Here is a 21,168-nt window from a genome sequence, read left to right on the forward strand (position 1 = left end):
TTAACCTGTTAACTCTGCCTCTTTTTGAGTATCCGCAAATAATTTCACCTTTAAGTCTCACCTTCCAAATCTGTAAAATGTGTACAAATACAGTATCAACTTCATAGGTTTGCTTTGAGTGTCAATGAAATAATTCATTTAAACCCTTCTCATACTTTTCTGGCACACAGGAATCAGTGCAAAGAACCCTTTAACTGAAGTGCAGTTAAGTCTTTGGTAAAGTTTTCTCATAAATTGTTCTGATTTTTGAGACTCGTTTTCCTTCTGTCTGTTCAACTTCTTTTTTGTCTTTTTTTTTTTTTTTTGGCGTGGCTGTTGAATATTGAATCATTCAAAGTTAATATAGACTTATTTAGGACAAGGTTTTTTTTTTTTTTCTTTCTTCCTTTTTTGACTCTGATCACTTTTTGCATATGCCAGAAAGAGAGAGCAATAAACAAATACCACGTGACAAGCTTAGCCAACCATCCATAGCTGCACCCTCCCTGTGAAGCAACTGGACAAGAAGAAAGACATGGGAAAAAAACAAATTAGCAAGAAAAGAATGTGTTTGGCAGGCTTTTTACTCAGACATCATGGCCTGTTTTCAGAAACCAACTGAATGAAAACAGATTTACAAGAGGCAAGCATTTGTGGAAAAGTCCTTGAAGGATTGTTAACTGTTCTTCTGGACAGAAAGAGACCAGTGAGTCAAGAGTGCTTTTGAGTTCTTCACTCTTACTTTCCTGACAGTAAGTCAAATTTGTTTTTACCTTTCACTCTGCATAAGATAATCAAGGCACAAAAGACATAGTACCAAGGATCTTGACTAACATTGTTGAAATTATTGTATTGTTCTGATATTTCTAAATTATTGTTTTATATTATAGACCTAATGAGTGATGTAATATTTTAAACTCAATAACGTAGTATTTTGGTGTGATAGTCAAATGGAAGATAGACTCAAGGTATGTATAAATATTGTTATTTTTGTGTGTCAGATTTACACTTCCCTTGATGGCCTTTTGAGAACTTGCAAAATTTTACTTTTTGGGACTGTGGAGGCATTAGGACAAGTTGCTTCTCCCTGTGGTTTCCTTTTTCTTTTAAAATGTCTTTGTGGGTTGCTTCCTGAGCTCTCCACGTAGACCTCTATAGCCATAACATAAAAATGGGTATTTTCACTTAGAATCTTTCTCAAGTTGGATTTTAGAGATTATTTTGGTATTTGGTAACTTTACCTTTTCCTTTATCCAAAAAGGGAATCCAGCAAGTTCTCCAAACATTGTAATTTGTGTATAACATCATTTATTCGAGTGAATTTAGATAATCAGAGCTGTGATACCAAATTATCATCTCAGAATTTTAAATTAAAAACACAGAAGGATCACTGCTACACATCAGGATGTTCTACACACATCAGTGACTCCATCACACTAGCTAACTAATGTTTTTGGCTTTCATCTGTATGTGTCTTACATACTTACTTCCTAGAAGGGAACTCATGAATTTGAAGAGGAGAAATGAGCTCTTTGGGATTCTAGGAATGACTGAAATGTTACTCAACTTTCTTTCACTCAGTGGTTTCCTTAATGTCATCAAATAAGCATGTGAAAGCATGCCATTCAAAGTATAGACTGCTTATGGTCAAATCTCTGAGTGACAGAAAACTGGAGATGGTTTTATTCCTATTACACCTTTAAAAAAAATTAAGTAAACGGTATAAAGTGTGATTTGGATTCTGAACATTACTAACATCTTATTCACTGATTTACTTTAGATTGTTTTAATGTCAGGATTTGGCAGAAGAATGTACTTTTGAGACAAAAGGGAGAAGACCTCCCACACCAAACCCCCATCTTTCACAACCGTAGCGCCTGCAGAGAAAGGCCAGCTGGCACTGTGTTCTACCTTCAGGAATACTTTATCCGCAGAAAAACCTTTTGAATCTATGTTTTTATGTCAAATGTTAGGCATTCAGTGAGTTTATCTGGGACTGTTTTCAAAGTGTGTAGAAGCTTTTCTTGTAACTGGATTTTTTTGGTGGGGGGTCTTTTTCTCATCTGGTTATTGCTGTCTATTTACTTTGTCTTCTTTCTCAAGGAACAGGACAAAATGATTAAAAAAGAGATGAGTGTGTGTCAACAGACTCAGGCCCTTCTGCACAAGAATTTTCTTAAAAAATGGAGAATGAAAAAAGAGAGCTTATTGGTATGGTTCACAACATGTATTTTTCCATGTTTAGTGAATGAAAATCCATCCCTTCATATTATGCCATTTTTATTGCTTTTTTATGTTCATCAATTCTACAGGCCAGTTGATTTGGGGTTCTCAATATAATATCTTGAAAATATTGCAGAATAGGATAATATTTATGGAAAAAGGTGAAGTTAACTAAATGGCTCATATTTCAGCTCCTGAAAAACAAAGTTAACTAACACTTTTTTGAGTAGAACTAGCCATTTTCCAAATAATTAATCCATTTGAATCTTGTGGAGTCATTCTGATTTACCCTGGGCTAACTTCAGTATTAGGGAAAAAAGAAAAAGCCAGGCAAAATGAAATAGATTTTAAATGAGTAAATCATAGTGATCCAGTGAACTCGCATCCTGTCCTATTCACCCACAATCCAGATTTGACAGCAGTTAATATCTTGCCATTTTTGCTTCATCTCTATCTCCCCTCAACTCCTCTCTTAAAATACATGACACTTGACTGCTAAATATTTCAGCTAGCATCTACAAAAATTAGGGACACATTCCCCTTTATAACCACTAATACCCTTTACAAAGTTAGCAATAATTGCGTATAGTTATTTAATTTCATATTCAAATTCAATTTCCTAAAATTTCCCACACGTCTCAAGGTTGGTTTGTTCAGTCCAGGAACCAGTGAGACCAAAGCTGTTCTCTTGTTGAACATCCATGTTCTGTACTTTTCATTCTGTCATTTAACTCATTCCTTAACTGTCTATGTTTCTTGGAAACAGAAAGTTAGATCTAAAAATGGGATTAACTTCAGGTTAAACACTTTTGACAAGAATATCTCATGTGATGCTATGTACTTATAAAAAATCAGTATGAGGGCATATAATCCATAGTGGTCCTTCTATTAGGGGTGCTGTGTTACTTAGGTCAAGATCAATGGACATATTTGATACTATGTCAGAGTTGTTTTTTTTTTTTTTTTTGAAATGGTGGTTTCTTTAAAGGATGGATGGTAACTGGGAAAGAAAAAAAATGGGAGAGTGAAATGAAACTATGCTCAATGACAATACTTTCTGTCTTAAGATGCGTTTGAATGTTTCTCACTGTCCTGGACGACATTATAATTTGACTCATTTTTCTTTTGTGTGCTGGAGGAATGGACAGAAGCACTGCTTCTAGGGCTGTCTTTGTGCATATTTTCGGAATTCTTCAGAGCTATTCGTTTTCATGAACAGCCTCCTCATGTTCTGGGACGTGTGGATCAATTTAATGACTCTGATCTAGTGGTGGTCTATACCCCAGTCACTAACATGACACAGAGGATAATGGATAAGATGGCTTTGGCTGCTTTTATGAAAGGTGTGTTGTTCAATGGCAGTGTTTCATTGTAATGTAACCTATGCATGTTTAATTTGAAGTTTGTTCTGCAAATTGATTTTTTTTACCCAGCTTGTGGGTCAGTGGTTCTCAACTGGGGCAAGGATCCTTATTTCATAAGCGGTGAGGGGTTGGTGTGGAGCTACAAGTAAGTGTATCTTTCAAAGTGAAAAAGATTTAATTGGGGCTTTTTAAACAAAACACATCCTTCTTTCCTGTCATCCTTGAAACCCATGGTATTGTGGGTCATTATCGTTGTGAGTATGTTGTTTGCTCCAAAAAGTAAAGTTGGGGTAGGATAAAATGTTGGACCCTATTCTAGATGGTTCCACTTTTTACCCCTGGCCACTTTGCCCGGTTTCATGATTCTTCACTGCAGCTTCTGAAGCTCTGATTTCTGCCTGCCTCACTTACCCGCATTGGTCACGTGCTCTGCCTGACCAGTGTTGATTCTACCTGGGTCTGGCTCTCCATGCATCATCCATTTGGTTTCTTTCCTCATCTCTTTTTAAATGAAGAAATATTTACAAAAGCCTCAGGGACTAGTCTCTGCAGTGCAAGCTGTCCGGTGCTTTCAGCCCTTAGGGCCTCACGACCCTGCCGAGTCTGTCCTTCTCTTACAGAAACACCCAGTTCCAGCTCCTGTGCCGGCCTGTCTTGGTCACAGCTCCTCTCTCACTGCCTCATTCCATGTTCATCTAACTCTGCTGTTCGGCATGTTCTGGCCTCCACGGTATTTGTGTAACTTTAGGGAGAATCAGTGAAATTAGCCTTGTCCTCATAAAGTTTCACAGCCTTACTCTGTTTGGAAGGACGAGTATTTTTGAAGGATACAGCTTCACTGTGAACATGAGTATCTTCTTCTTCATGTAGCCATCATCCTGCATGAGATTTAAACACTGTGTTAAAATTAGTAAAAATTTTAAAACATAATATACGTGAAAGTATAAAAAGTATTCAAAAAGGAGGCCATAAATTGGACTTCAGAAATTTTCAAAACTTCCATCATTAGTGGACTTGTTAACAACCGATTGAGTGGGTGACTTCTGCAAATGTACTCATTCATAAATATTATGAGTTTAATTCTTAGCATTCTTGACTCCAGAGAATCTGGGTGGACTGTAACATTACTTCAGAGTTTTGTACTCTGATCTTTGCATGCAGTTTATTTCTACTGGAGTACTATTTTCAGAAAATGGAAATCAGTTTATGATCATGGCAGGGAAAAGCCTCACCAGATTCTCATTTCTATTGATTATTTTAAGTATTTTTTATTTTTAATTTTTAAATTATTTTAATTACCAAAGTAAAAGCCAGCTTTAAAAAAAAAAAAGCTAAGCAATATAACTTGTAGGAAGCAGAAAAGAGAGCTTTTGCTTTTATCCTGGCCATCTTTCCTTCCCTATCATAGCTTCCATTTAAACTTGTATCTTTTTAAGATACTATATACACAAGCATATACGTGATTACTTATTTATACATATGTTTCTGTATGAATATAGGCATATAAATTGTTTTTCCTTTACTAAAATGGGAATTACACTAAAAAATATGCTGCAGATTGATTTGCAGGTGACCCTTGATAAATGCGGAGGGCTAGGGGAGCCCATCCTGCACAAAATCGAAAATTTGAGTGTAATTTATTGTGAGCCCTCTGCATCTATGTTCCCTCAGCTCCCGAGGTTTCTCCGTATCTGTGGTTCCACATCCATGGATTCAGCCAATCCCTGGATAGCATAGTAATGCAATATTTGCTATTGAAAAAAAAATCCGCATATAAGTGGACTCCCTGCCGTTCAAACCTCTGTTGTTCAGGGTAAAGAATATATAATACACATCTTTTCATGTGTTTACATTGAACTTAAAACAATAGAAAAGGCTTTCAGCCTTAACTTAGAGGCGCCTATTTGGGATAGTATATAACCAGTAATTTTATGGGAAATCTAAACAATTGCAACTTGGTTTTCTATCCTTCAGTAATAAGTTTCTATGATTGATTATGTTTTTCACCCATGGCAGGAAGAACAGTCATTGGGACTGCTGATGAAGAAGCCATGAACAGAGTGCCTCCAGAACACAGCTCTGAAGTGGTGGGAATTGTGTTCAGTGATACTTTCTCATATCAGCTGAAGTTCAGTCAGAGATACAGATTCCCAATTATAAAAGAGCACTTTGAACACTCAGGTAACTACATGAGAATTGATTCCAGTTTTTTTTTTTGCTACTTCATCAACCCCCTGTTGGGAGTGACTGATAGGAACATTCATAAAATCCAGAAAAGAAGTAATACACTTTTTATTCCTGAATTCAATGATCAGTCTTTACTACAGTGTAAGTCTTGTTATTTTGGCAGTCACTCAGTAATCTTCTTTCTTCCAGCTTTGCAGAGTGCTTAAAAAATTCTCTAGATTGTGTAATCATGGGCTTTGAGCTGACATTTAGGTATTTTAACTTTAGAGCCAAAGTTAATGTTCTTAATGCCGTTAATTGATTCCATTGCATAATGATGGGCATGTCTTCCTTCCTCTTTAAAGAACACTGTCGGGGTCTGCCTGATGAAGTTTATTGTTCCTTGACAAGGTACTGGAAGAAAGGGTTTGTGGCTTTTCAAACCGCAATTAATGCTGCCATTATAGAAGTAAGTGCCTAACTTCAAAGATCTATTTTAAATATTCTATACTTTTGACCTTACTTTCAGTCGCTACCTCCTCCTGCACCTTGGCCCTACACTCTTAGGAGATATTGCTTTTTATTTTTCTCATTCTCAGAGAAAACAGAAGCTGTCAGATGGGAATATCCCTCAACTTCCCAACACAAACCCTAGAGACTACAGACCTGCTCCTCTCTGTACCCACCCTTTTCTCTCGGTGTCATCCTAATGTTCTTCCTTAGTTCATAGGCTGAAAACATTATCCCTTTCAACACTATCAGGAGAGTTGCACAGTGGATTTACCCCTTCCATGTCCTCTTTCTTCAGCTCCTTCCAATTAGATACTTCCTTTCATATTTAAAATTATTAATTTCTTCATTTATTATCAAGACCTTCTCTCATCCATGTTTTCTCCTCAAACAAATCTTCTAGCTCCTTTCCCTTAATTCTCCACTTCTTGAAAGGGTTGCTTTCACTTTGGTTCAACTTAATATAATTTCTATTCCCGCCACACCACCAAGATGAATTTTTCTAAGGTCAGTAACAGTCCTCATGTTAATTAACAAGGGACGTTTTTCTTTCCTTGTCTTACTTGATCTTTTAACTAAATATCATAGCACTCTCTTGATTTTCCTTCACATTTCTAGCCATTTCTTCTCAGGCTGCTCGCAGTGTCATCCAGCTTTACCTTCCCACGTCTTCAAGTCAGTAGTTCCACAAGGGTCTGTCCTAGGCGTCTTTCTCCATCCGGTATACTTTTCCTAAATGATGGCATCCATTTCCATAACTTAATTACAGTTTACATGCTGGTAATTCCAGGAACCCTGCTTCTGCTTTTTGACCAGCAAACTCTTCCGGTGAAGAGTGAGTTAGCAAGTGTTCTGGGCTCTGGGGGTCTAACTTCCTCTGTTGCAGTTACTCAGCTCTGCTGCTTTAATGTGAAAGCAGCGGTAAACCAATGTGCACGACTGTTCCAGTAAAACTAGTTACAAAAGCAGGCGGTAGATGAGGTTTGCTCTACTCTAGTCCCAAGTATCTGACTCTACTCTTCTTTGATGCCCCATAAGCAGTTCAAACTTGTATGCTTGTATTTTTCTTTAACTGTGACTGAGACTTTAAAAATTTCCCGTATCTCAGCGAACGCCAAAGCCACCCACCTAACTGGGGAATTAGTAGAAGTCATTTCCTTTGCTTCACCCGTTACATCCCATCTCTCATCCAGCCTTGTTAATTCTAAGCTCAAATCTATGTACTTCTCTTCAACGCTGCCACTAGCGCCTGTCCAGGCCATCATCATCTCTTGACTGAACTATGGGAATAGTTCATTTATCCAGCCTTATCTACTACCTGTCTGCCTGCCTGCCTGTCTGTCTATCTACCTATCTTAGTTCACCGTATTTTAAACTGATAGAAATATGTAAATACTTCTATAGGAAACTGTAAAGAAACAAAAGGTGTATGGTTTTTTATATATTTCTTCTATAGTTAACATAATACATCTGTTTGTTAACATCCCAATTTAGGTCACAACAAATCATTCTGTGATGGAAGAATTGACATCAGCTACTGGAATAAATATGAGGACACTGCCTTTCATCTATAGGAGAAAAAATATAGACAAATGGTTTATTTTTATTTGTGTAGTTTATTTCTCTCCTTTTGTATACACTGCATCATTAAACATTACAGAGGAAAGAAAAAAATGTAAGAAGCTGATGACAGTGATGGGTCTCCGAGGGACAGCATTCTGGTAAGTCAAGTTGCTGCTTTACCTATGCATCACACATTAATAAATAGAGAAACTCATTAGGTTATAAATGAAATTAGCTGCAGTCACGAGTTGCTTTTGCATGCATTCACTTTAATTACCTTACTTGTATTAGATTTTAATAGCAGTAGAAAGTAAGTAAGGATTGTGCTTATGCTTCCCTGAGTTGAAGAAAAACAATGCCTGTATCAGTTAGCAATTGCCAGAAAAAATGCTGCATAGAAGACCACCCCAGAATCCAGTGGTCACAACAGCCATCATTTATTCTTTCTCAATTGTCTGTAGTATGGCTGGAGTCGGGATGGATCTGGCTGGGCTTGGATGCAAGTTGCATTTAGGTCTGTCCCACATGTCACCCACCCTCCTTGGCTCAGCAGGCTTGCTGGGCATGTTCTCCTCCTTCAGTCACAGAAGCACAAGGGGACCAGTTCGCTGCAGAAGCACATTTGAAGCTCCTGCTCATGTCATAGCTGATCAGATCCCACCAGTCACAGCAAATCATGTGGACAAACCCCAAGTCAAGGGACAGAGAAGTGTAGTCTGCCCACCACGAAGCCAAAACAAGTCAAATAGCCAAGCCCAAAATCAGTAATACAGGGAATTATACTCCCTTCATGGAAGTGAAGCGTGGGAGAAGGGATGAAAAATTTAAACAGTAAACTAAATTACCACATTTTATTGAAGCCAATTCATATGGTTAGTCAATAAAGATGTTCTTTGGGTGGTGAGGATTAAAAGAGACAATGTGTTTAAATTACTTAGCACAGATGGTCCGCAATGCTTCTAAGATGCATAGTAAAATGAATCTGTCTGTCTCTCTCTGTCCATTATCTCTATCCATTTATCTGTTGTCTCTTTTCCCATACACTTTGAGCCAGTAAACAATAATAATGGTAATAATGGTAAACATTGAATTTACTGTATTCCAAGGATCACGCACAGCTCATAGTGCTGTTAACCCATTTTACAGGTAAAACAACTAAGGTGCTGAAAAGTTAAGCTGTTTGCCCAAGAAAACCCCATTCTTGTAGACACTGTGCTACATAACAAATATATCACTAAAATAAAATTAGTGACAAGGGATATTTTCCCCTTGATAGAAAAAGCTGTGGTGAATTGTGCCAATAGAATTGCATATCATATTGTCTTTAGGGTTTTTGAGATAGTCATTACATTTACATTCAATTTTCTAAGTGTTCCAAATTGAGGTAAACACAGCAGAAATTTTCCTCATATAGAACTGTCCAAGGTAGCAGGGTTTGCACTGGCTAGAGATTTTTAAAAATTAGTTAACATTGCATTAGTTATTGGAGAGAGCATTTGTATAAATATGCTCTTTACTCCTTTTTCTCTTGAAAGACAAAGAATAGAGATTCAAAAAATAAAATCATATGCTTAAAAAGTTTTGACAGTTTAACTTCCAGGATTTCCCAGATGCAGGCATCCCAGAAATTAAGGTAAAGCTGGTATATTTCTTATAAATTCTTATCTGTTTACCTTCTTCCACTTTCTTCCTGATCAAGCATAAATTTTGCTGTAATCTATTTAACCCAAATAAGGTTTAAGAATGCAGAACTCCTAAAGAATCTTGAGAGTAATTTCTTTATAAAACATAGTGAATAGGTCATGAAAATTATTTATAGTAATCCCTTTCCAATTGTACATTTCTCTCATGAAATTCTGGTACTTTGAATTCTGTGAATCTTGATTGAGAGAATTTAGTTTAAATATAAATATACACGAATTAAGATCAGCTCCTAGTGGGGCTAATTTTTAAGAAGAGGATGAAATAGGAAAAAATGATTTAAACAATGATTAAAAACAGATTTTTTTACTTGATTCTCCCCCTTCATTAGTTTTTAAGATAATTAACTGTTTCCCTAAATTTCTTGAAAGATGACCAGTTTTTCAAATGCCATTATGAATTCGTGGATCTAAACATGTCTAATAGATTTCAATCCACTGTAATAATAATAATAATAATAATAATAATAATAATAATAATAATAACTATTATTATTATTATTATTATTATTACAACTCCAGTTGTTCCATCTTTGGCCAAAGGGAGCTGCTTCAGGTTGGTTTCTGAGTTTTGTTTTTGATAGGTTCCTTTCTATTTTGTATGACAAGGTGCTCCAGTTTCTTTCAGTTAGAAAAAGTATTTCAAGACCATTGTGTGCTAGAAATATTTTTTCCATGGGATTGGTCATTGTTTCTAGCCTTTTCAGGAGAGAAAGCGAGAGAATAATGTGTATGCTGCATTTTATATATAGAATAACATACACACATTAAAGATGTCTCATGAGTTCACGCCGATACTTACAATTCAAATGTAGTACTAAAGGGTTTTTAATTAGCCTCTTCCATATTAGAACTGTATCTTTTTCCTTATGCACTGATAATTCTAGTTCCCCAGGAGAGATACAGGGAAAATTAAAATTAGAATATCCCTAATTATTCGTTTGTTTTATCCAGAAATATACGTATAACAGTCTAATGACACTAATAATATTACTTCAATATAATAACTGAAAACAGTTTAAGTACTTTTTTCCATATGTTCTCTCCAATCCTGCCCAATTTTTTTTTATCATTTTTCTGTATCTATAATGATAGGTACATGTTATACTTTCTTATTTTTAAACATGATTTAGTCTTAGTGCTATAAGTAACGACAATATTTTCTAATTAAACATTTTTATTTTGAGTAGATTCATATTCAATCGTAAGAAATAGAGAGATTCTGTGTACCTTTTACCAAATTTCTCCTAAAGATACCATCTTGTAAAACTGTTGTAATCACAGCCACGTTATTGACACGTAAGGTATAGAGCAGTTCCATCACCACGAGGGTCTCCCCTGTTGCGTTATTACAGCCACCTTCAGCTCTTTCTTCCCTGTCCCCTATCCCTACCCCTTGGTAACCACTGTATTCCTTCATCATTTCTATAGTTTCAGTATTTCAAGAATGCTATGTAGGTGGAATCATGGAGTACCCAACCCTTTGAGGTTGATTTTTTTTCACTCAGCACAATTCCCTGGCAATTCCTCCAGGTTGTTGCATTTATCAATGATTTGTTCCTTTTTATTGCTGAGTACTTTTCAGTGATATGGCTAGCTGTCAGTTTGTTTAACCCTTCTACCTTTGAAGGAGACATGGGTTACTTCCAGTTTTGAGGTATTACAAATAAAGCTGCTATTGTCATTTGCATCCGGGTATTGATATGAACATAAGTTTTCATTTCTCTGGGATAAATGCCCAGCCGTATGATTGTTGGGCTGTATGGTAATTTGGCTTTGTAGGGAACTACTGAAGTGTTTTCCCGAGTGGACATTCATTTTTATTCCCACCAGCAATGTATAAATGACAAAAGCGTGGATTATAGAAAATAACTGTGTTTGATTTGATTTATGCCTTTATACTTAACATTGAAATATAGTATATGGTGTTCTTATAAATTCATTGAACATGAAAGTTGTCCATTTTTTTCTCAGTTCTTTTCTTCACAAATCTTTATATTCCATACTCTCCTTATGTCCATCTATGGCCAGCTGTTTCAAAAATACCTTTAATTATTAGGAGTAGATATTTTGATAGATGAAAGATTTACTCTATCTTCAAAAGTCAGCTGAATAAGATTATTAGGTATTTGGATTTGTAAAAGATTTTTTAAAAATTTCTAGTTAAGTAATGGGAACTTGAGAGAGTAAGGGAAACTATGATCTTTTCAGTTTACTGTAAGTACACAAGAAAATGCTATTTACTTGTGATAGTAATAACAACTTAGATTGATGTACTACTCAAGAGTATATAAAAGGCTTTCAAATGTATTATCTGTACAAAGTTATAACTCAAGCTGAAAACCCTATATAAATCCAGAGGGTACTTGGCAGTTTTATCAGTGTTTTCATAGAAGGTCAGTTTTTTAACATGAGAGGCATTGTCCTGTTTAAAACATAACTTTCTATCTATTTCCACAGATTTTCAGAAACAACCAGCCTTGATTACTATGATGTAGGATCACTGTTGTACACCCCTCACCACATGACACCTTTTGATTTATTTTAGCTTTGTGCTTCTTAACAGCATGGCTGTATTCTGATTCTTAAAAAACAATATCCTGAGTGGCTGACTCAAAAGCCATTTAAGGATGAAAAAAATGAAAACTTTACTTTTTTACTTAAATTGGAGAGATTTCAGTTAAATGCTCAGAACAATTGTATAAGGAAGTTTAGTGTAAGGGAATTTAAAGGTGAGATTATTATTTTTCCATTAACACTTACATAGTCATCTGACTGAAAGAATCAGTATGCATATAATTATATGAATTTTAAAAGTTAGTCTATAATTGAAGGATAATTATTTTAATAATTGCTAAGCTAACGTCTTCATGTGCATTATTCCATAATCCTCAAAACAGCCATATGAGATAGCTATCATGATTGACCCCATTTTACAGATGAGGTGAGAAAAGATAAGAGACTTGACCCTGATCACAGAGCTAGAGTGCACATAGCCACAATTTTATATTTGACTCTAGGATGTTTGCTTCTGGAATGTGTACTGTGAACTGTTTTGCGTACTGCCTCTCCAAACATTTACGTGTTGAGTGTAAATTTTGAATTAACCCTTTGTTTCTACCGTAGGCTCTCCTGGGCATTAATGTATGCTGGCTTCATCTTCATTATGTCCATTTTAATTGGTTTGGTCATAAAATTTGTCCAAATTATAGTCATTCCTGGCTTCATGGTGATATTCACACTTTTTTTCCTGTATGGCCTGTCTTTGGTGAGTTGGCAAAACATAAATCTCTCAACCTGTTTCAGGTCTCAGATGTATGAGCAAACAGTAGTTTTTCTTCAGGATATTGGTAGGGTGCGGCTACTCATGTTGTACCCTGGTTTTTATATGTTTTGAGAAAGTTTTTTGACAATGTGAGAAATAGATGAATATTGCTATTCAAGATGCTCAAAAATATATATATATATATATACACCAATTGGAATTCTTCTTTCTTTCTTCAGATTGCCCTGGCTTTCCTCCTGAGCGTGTTGATAAAGAAACCATTTCTTACCAGTTTGGTTGGATTTCTCTTCACTGTGTTTTGGGGAGGTCTGGGGTTCTTTGTGCTGTACAGACAGCTTCCTTTATCGTTGGCGTGGGCTTTAGGTCTGTTTAGCCCTTTTGCCTTTACTGCTGGAATGGCTCAGGTAAGAACACAACCATTTCATGATTTCATTTACTAGATTTTTAGAATTATTGAAGAGTTTGGTACTTCGTAAAACTGAATGATCAACTATCCTGTATTTTAAGAAATTCTTCTTTTGAAAATCTAAATAAAATTTTTTCTTATCAGAGTAATAAACAAAACAGATCATTTGTACAATCTTAGAAAACTTAAGTAAGAAAAATAATTGCACGTTATATGACCACCCAGAAATATCTGGTTTATGTCCCCACTGAAAGAAGCATTAAAATGTGGAGGTTATGAGTAGTGAATAGGGCCAGACGGCATGAATTAGGCTCAGCTCTGCCACTTAATAGCCGGATGACCTTGGGCAAGTCATTTGACTTCCAAGGCCTCACTTTCCTCACCTGCAAAATAAGGATGTCAGTAGAATCAACCTTGTGGGGAGTTGTGAGGACTAACTGTGCTGTTGTTTATGTGTAATGCTAGAACAGTGCCTGACACAAGCTATGTGAATGTTAGCTACTATCTTCATTAGCTTTCTGTGTTTAATTATCTTTATTATGCTTAAAGTTAATCTCTTTGGGTCGTCCGTACTTACTTAATGTTCTAACATTTCTGCAACGTCTTAATACTTAGCATTTTTGTATTTCCTTTAAATGTCCTTCAAGTTCACTGCCCACTCTTGCTCCTCCCAGAATATGTTATTTTTGATAGCTTGCCCTTCTCCTAATCCCCTTCTTTAAAACTTCGGATCAATTGATTAGTTAAGTTTCTGTTCTTCAACTGTTTTACTTTCTAATCGAGCATTTCTCACCCTTGTGACAATAATTTTATCTGTAAAAAGCAACACTGCTACTAACAACTGCACCGTGCATTTTTCAGGAAAAGGATATTAGAATATGAATTTTATTTGCTTATGCAGCACCATTAAAAACTTTATTTTTATAGGTTCATCTAACTTTTATTTTGTTGTTTCTGATTTCAGATTTCACACCTGGATTACAACCTGAGTGGTGTTGTTTTTCCTGATCCTTCTGGAGAGTCACACATAATGATAGTGATGTACTTCATTTTGGTATTTGACACTCTTCTCTATTTGATACTAACATTATATTTTGAACGAGTTTTGCCTGGTAAGTAATAGTGTGGTTAAAGTTGAGCTGAAAGTAATTCTGTTTCTTTTAAGGTAATGCCTTACTCTTTGTTGACTTTTCATTTAAAAAGCATTTCTGATTGCATAGAAAGGAAAAATATTCAAAGCAATAGAATTTTCCTCATTTCATCTCACTGTTTCAACTCAGGCTATTTAATGGTCTGAATGGAAATTATTTTGTTAAGACATTTTAATTTTAAAAAACCTGCATTTCTGTTGGTTTTTATCTTTTATAAAGGTAAAGGGTGTGTGTGTGTGTCAGCTGGGGAGAGGGAAAGAAGCAACTGAAACAGTTATTGGAAAATGATGCTAATTTTTAGTGCTGAATTGAACTCACTGATAAGGTTCATTAAGAAATTCTTGCTAATATTTGGCTCTAGTAAATTGTTATTCTGAATCTAAAGATATGAAGAAGAAAACACAATGTAAAGTTAATGAATGACCTCTTCTCTTCCCTTTTTGTGGAAAGATCAGCCTAACAAGAATGCTTTAAATAGTGTTGTATAAATTAATAAACTCTACAAACAACTTTTAAATAACTATTATAAAATTCCTGTGTGGTCTGCACATATAATCCCAGGAACTAATATATTTATATTCCCTTTGCCCATATAAAATTCACAAATTTTACTCATACATCATTCTTTCTCACATGTCAGAATCTGAATGTTTCTATCCTTTCAAACCCAATTTATTCTGATATCTTCCTTTATATGTTTTCTAATTCAGATACTTTGCTTAAAAATATTTATAGTTTCCTTCTAGACTTACTTGTTTCATGTTCTTTATTTCCATTACACTTTTATTTTGGGGTTTTTGTCCCCTAGGTCTCTTATTCATTCCATTAACATAACTTTATTGTAAAATTTCGTAATATATCATTTTGAAGTAAGTAATTTCTTATGCATGTAGCAAATTGCCTTCAAAATTATTTTACAAAATTAGTCTTGTGAATAAATGGTTTCTCAAAATTAAATGAAATTTCTTCTTTGAGCCAGAAATTAGTATATAACATATTAACCATATAAAAACAAGTTAACATGTATCCTTGCCTTGGCACAGGTCACAGTCAAAAATTCAACACTATGGTGTCTGAATAAATGAAAATATTTACTTTATTAACATTTCTCAAACCTGCAAAATGGAAATTAAAATCCCTGATCTCATCTCCTTGTGTACACACTCACTTTCTCATTCACTCATCCTATGGCAAAGGCAGTAAAAACTTCCTTTTCTCTAAAATCTTAGAGTGTCCCCCAGCAAAACTGGGGCCAGGCTCTTCTCTCTCTTCTCATTGTCTTTCTCCTTTAGGAATTTCTTCTTTTCTCTTTTACCCCTTGTTCATTACCCTTTTAGCCTCCCAGGTCCAGGAAGCTAGTAGGTAAAATCAGAGTTCTTTCTAATGCGTAGAAGAAGACATAAGAGTTATACTCCAGAGTTAATTTTTCCCAGTCACAACTCTGTGCCACATTATATATTCGTTCTTTCCTAAATTTTTGGTTTACTACCTTAAAAAAGATTTTTCCCACAATACGTCCGTTCACAATTTGATTCATATTTTAATAGGTAACACTTCCACTTTTTATTATCAAGTCCTCTACTTGTTCATAATTAGCTTGCTTTTCTTTTCCAAATGAAATCAAAATCAAAATAAAATGAATTTATTTCTCAATTTTAATGCCCCCCCCCCTTATCCCTTTGCTTTTTCACAGTGTAATGTCCCTTTCTGGCTAGTTCTGCTCTGGCTCTATGTAACTTTTTTTCACCTTTGAGCATTTCTGCTCTCTCATATTCTATCTCTAAAACCACAGCACACTATTCTTTTCATTTCCCTTTTCAAAGACACTTGTTTTCTAGCTATACTTTTCCCTTGTATTTTTCTACATGTGTCCAACACCTTTTACTTTCTTATTTCTGCAGGTTCTCTGCTGTTGTGTTTCCTCCTCTTCAGCTCTTCTTTGGGGGTAGTATTTGCTCAGATTTATCCTCTTATATTATATTAGCTTGCAGTGACAGTTTGTAATATAATATTACACGTGGAAACTCTATTTATTTTAATTACCCTATAGTTTCTGAAAAAATCCATTACATTTCCTCTTCTTGTCACTAGTAAATTCATGTTTTGTGGATATATTAAAGTACCATCTCATTTTGCTTTCTTTGATTCTTTAGATCCACAGCTTCTATTAATTGTTGCTCTAGTCTCATTTCTTGCCATTAAAATATAAGTATTTAAATGTCAAAGAATTTTAATTGATTATACATATATAGCTCATTCTGCCTTGCAATAATACAAACTATTGATGAAAAAGCCTTGTATAATTTTATGAAGTTATTAAAAACTTAAAGGATTGTCTGAATATGGTTGGAAAAAATCTACATAAAACAAATGAAAACATGGCAGAAATAGTTTGATTTATGTTTCTTTCATTTTTCTAATGAATTTTTAATATTTCCCATGCGTCCCACTTCTGATCTCTTAAATTAATTTTCATCCTTTCCATACCCTTTTCTTATATGACAATAGTCATCCAACCTTATGTCTACATTTCTGTTCTTAATAACTTAATTTTTCTGCTTTTGTTTTATTCTTAGAGCTTTGAAAAATGTTGACTTTTGATTTATAGTGATTTATATGCTCATTATTTTCAATGTTCATTTTTATATGTTATCAAAATAATATTTCTTCATATACTGTGGCAGGAATCTACTTAACACAACTTCTCTTTTTAAGTATTCAAGTATTTGGAAATCTGGGGAGTAAGAATGTTCTTGATGCAATTTCCTACAGCTGCAACTTTATCTTCTTTGATAAACTTTTATTTTTATGAACCAGAGCTGAGAATTTATCAAAGGCCAAAACACTATCTTAAATTTAACATCCCTGTAATACCTTATTTTTAACATTGTAAACAAAATTTCCCAGTATAACTTAAATTCAAAATTGATATCAACAAAGACAAATGTGATCTCACTTACATGTGGTATCTGAGAAGCAAAAATAAAACAAAAACTCCACCCAACTTGTAGAAAAAGAGATCGGACTTGTAGTTACCAGAGGTGTACAGGGGCAGGAGGGGAAATTGGAGGAAAGTGATCAAAAGGTACAAAATTCCAGTTATAGTATAAATAATGTACAACATGATGACTGTAGTTAATATTGCTTTATGGTATGTAGAAATGTTGTTAAGAGAATAAATCCTAAGGGTCCTCATCACAAGGAGAAAATTTTTGTTTTATTTTTATTGTGTCTATAGAAGATGGTGGATGTAGCTGAACCTGTTGTAGTAAGCATTTCAAAATATATGTAGATCAAACCATCATGCTGTATGCCTTAAACTTAATAGTTATGTATGTCAATTACTTCTCAGTAAAACTTGAAAAAATTAATAAAAAATATTAATGTGTAAAAAATCAGTATCAAGCTACACGAAGACATATGTCATTCTTTATTGATGCAGTATGATTGATTCAGTATGTAATTGCATCTTGATTAACTAGATGAGGATGGCCACCGGCATTCACCGTTGTTTTTCCTAAAGTCTTCGTTTTGGTCCCAACATCAAAATACTCATCATGAAGTCTTTGAGAATGAAATGAATCCTGAGGATTCCTCTGAGGGTTCTTTTGAACCCGTGTCTCCAGAGTTTCACGGAAAAGAAGCCATCAGGTAATTAATGCATCATGTGACTATGTACACATTTCACTAAAAACTAAGTTGCAACAGGGACAACCACAGGTGAAATGTTACAGATAAAGTGTTTCTGAAAGTCCTTTTCTTTCAGGTATTTCTGCCATCATCCTAAAAGACTTCTTCATAATTAGTAGCTTTGTGACTTTTTGCTAAACTTGGTGCTCTCTAAGCCTCATTTTCTTCACTTATAAGAAATGTGTAATATAATTCCACAGAATAATGTCTTCTTCTTGAGTAATTTAAAGAATCAGTGAGATAATTAAGCAGATATGTCTGTAACAAAATAGGAACTGGATACGTGTTAGTCCTTTATCCATATGGGTTTCACATTCATGTGCAAGTATATAGTAGAAGTTGAATAGATAACTCTGAAACTTTGAAGAAAGATCTAGAGACACAAATTTAAAAATGAAGATCTAGGTGAGAGTGGAAGGAATCAAAGTGGGTAATACTGTATGGCGAAGATTTGAGAATAAGAAAAAATAGTTGGTCAGTATAGAATCCAGCTTAACCCGGAAAGTATGCTGAAAAGGAGAATTAAGGGAATAATGTGGAAACCAAAAGGGAACAGAGCCAAGGACATAGAGAGGGCCTTGCAAGAAGAAAAGAGTGAGCAGTTGTCAAATCAGTGATGAGGTTTACAAAACAGAGACTGAAAAGTGTCCACTGGATTTGGTGGTTAGAATGTCACTGGTGACTTGGTTGAGAATAGGTTCAGTGGCATGGTACAGTTACAAGCTATGTGTCTAAAGTTGGAGATAAAGAAATGGAAACAGTAGAGACTCTTATTTTGATATATTTGTGGAAGGGAAGAACAATTAAGTAATTGCTAGGGAGGATGCAGGGCTGATGGAAAGCCCCTCTCCCCTCCCTTGCTTCTTCCTTTCCTTCTTTTCTTTCCATTGTAGCTCCCCCTTCATTTGTTAACTTAGAGAAATAGCTGGAATATGTGAAATGCCAAGCTTGATGAAAGTCCAAGCAGGTCTGTGCAAAACTCTTTTGGGGGTGGTGTGGGCTTTTGCTGTTGCCCTCCTTGGATCTCGTTAAGATGGAGCCTCTTACCAGTCTCCTATAAACCAGTCCCACTTCCACTCTCCATCTCACTTGGTGTTTCCACTGAGCATCCTAGCACTCACACTAAATTTCTCCATTGTGAAGTTTAGGTTCAATCATGAACTGTAGTGTTGGCAGTTACCATAATCTGTGTTATTAGAAATTGTATTTACCTCACAGTTGCTTAATTCTTCTTGCAGAATCAGAAATGTTAAAAAAGAATATAATGGAAAGCCTGAAAAAGTAGAAGCATTGCAAGGTAAAGAGAGAAACTTCATAGTTTTGATGTTTTTAATTTAAAAAATTTTTTTTCCTGAAAATACAAATAGTCATAGTGGAAAATCAGAGAATGAATATTGATAAAAAGAAAAAAAATAGAAGTTTCTACTATGAGGGATGGTTACTAATAATGCATATTTTTCTATATATAAAATATTTTAAATAGTATTATATTACTTACGCTGGTTTATAGTCTTTGATACGAATTTGTCAAACTGAGCTTGGAGTGTCACTGGATTGTTTTTACTTTCATAGAACTTTCATCATCTATTTTGTGCTCTGGTTTGCCTTATTTTTGATTCTCTCACAATATGATTCCATATGTTTTATGTCTTCAGAGAATCTCTTAAAATTTCTGGGATGCTAATGAAACTCTTTGTTATTTCCCAATGAAGTTAGATAATTTTTCAGATATTAGAGAAAACCATGTCAAGTTCTAAGGATGCGTGTATAAAAATGCCTGTGACATGTCCTTGTTTCCAACAGACCTATCTTGAGACCATGCCCACACTCCCATGATACAAAACAGAGTAATGACTGGTGCCCAGGGAAACTACACCATCCTCTGCTCTGAGCTAACCCTCGTTCCTTCCTAACATGGAATAAACTACCCCTTTGCCTCTCTACCTGACCCTTATGTCCCCAGCTCTGGGACCCTCAGAGAGACTATTTCTTAATAGAAATAGAAACTTTCTTTTGTCCAGGAGGCAAATACTCTATTCGGTTTTTATTCCTTGTAGCTTTGGCTTTATTCTTTAATGTTAAACGTATATATTCTTTGACATTCAAAGGATTTGGGGTAGGGAGGGAAGTAGAAATTTATACTCCCAGTCTTGATCCAGTAGCTTCAGAGAAATTGATGGCTTTGTCTTCATAAATAGATACAATTAGATACATACTTTTATAGAGGACATATCAGAATACTAATGAACTGAAATGCTAAGATATATTTCACTCTTTCAGTTTTTTAAAAGCCCATTTCATCTGAACATAATCCAAACTCTGATTTTCACATTTTATCTGAAACAGGCATATTTCTTGACATATATGAAGGACAGATCACTGCAATACTTGGACACAGTGGAGCTGGTAAATCAACACTGCTAAACATTCTTAGTGGGTTGTCTGTTTGTACAGAAGGTAAGAAAATAATTTTACAAAACAAGTTGGCTGATAAAACAGATTCCTCAATCTGATGATGTAAAAGAAAAATATTTCTCTAAAGCAGACTTCTTACAAAGTTGAGTAATTTAGAATGGGAAATGTTTATTTCATATCTACATAAATTAGAATGCTTGTATTTGTATTCTTGCATTATTTGACATTCCACATATACTTTGCATTGCTTTGGACACTGATTTTTATGTCAAGACTAATCTGAATTTTTCAATATATTAATTATGTAGTTATAAAATGGAAATTTCTTCAGCAAATATCCTGTATTATTACTCTGCATAGTTCATATCCTGATGTTAAATGCTTTAAAATTTTTGTCTACAGGATCAACCACTATTTACAATACCCAACTCTCTGAAATAACAAAGATGGAAGAAATCAGAAAGGACATTGGATTTTGTCCACAATTCAATATTCAATTTGACTTTCTTACTGTGAGAGAAAACCTCAGGCTATTTGCTAAAATAAAAGGGATTCAACCAGAAGAAGTGGAACAAGAGGTAGCTGAACATAGTATAATTGATGGCTTTGGAAATAATTTACTTAATTTGCTCATGACCATAGCTTTGTTTAACTATTATTTTACTCTTTCATTAGTGAAGCTTAATTAATGAAAGTCTAGAATAAATTCTTTCTA

At 34.8% G+C, this 21,168-nt stretch overlaps 1 protein-coding gene across 3 annotated transcripts in view; it reads left to right on the plus strand.

The window, feature by feature from the left end:
* The first annotated feature begins 249 nt into the window (after window positions 1-249).
* ABCA10 (ATP binding cassette subfamily A member 10) overlaps window positions 250-21,168 on the plus strand; it is a 65,582-nt gene continuing 44,663 nt past the window's right edge. The window contains exons 1-13 of one of the 3 annotated variants that reach the window (XM_032456984.1): window positions 250-731; window positions 2,083-2,190; window positions 3,341-3,545; window positions 5,583-5,747; window positions 6,098-6,201; window positions 7,737-7,963; window positions 12,632-12,773; window positions 13,010-13,195; window positions 14,162-14,309; window positions 17,831-17,999; window positions 19,277-19,335; window positions 20,385-20,495; window positions 20,856-21,031. In XM_032456984.1, coding sequence (XP_032312875.1) covers window positions 2,095-2,190; window positions 3,341-3,545; window positions 5,583-5,747; window positions 6,098-6,201; window positions 7,737-7,963; window positions 12,632-12,773; window positions 13,010-13,195; window positions 14,162-14,309; window positions 17,831-17,999; window positions 19,277-19,335; window positions 20,385-20,495; window positions 20,856-21,031 — 1,788 coding nt within the window. In that variant the 5' untranslated portion in view covers window positions 250-731; window positions 2,083-2,094. The remainder of the gene's footprint in view (window positions 732-2,082; window positions 2,191-3,340; window positions 3,546-5,582; window positions 5,748-6,097; window positions 6,202-7,736; window positions 7,964-12,631; window positions 12,774-13,009; window positions 13,196-14,161; window positions 14,310-17,830; window positions 18,000-19,276; window positions 19,336-20,384; window positions 20,496-20,855; window positions 21,032-21,168) is intronic. The other 2 variants (XM_032456983.1, XM_032456985.1) reach the window with 2 other exon arrangements.

The sequence above is a fragment of the Camelus ferus genome, chromosome 16, assembly GCF_009834535.1.
Source record: "Camelus ferus isolate YT-003-E chromosome 16, BCGSAC_Cfer_1.0, whole genome shotgun sequence".
Classification (NCBI taxonomy): Eukaryota; Metazoa; Chordata; class Mammalia; order Artiodactyla; family Camelidae; genus Camelus; species Camelus ferus.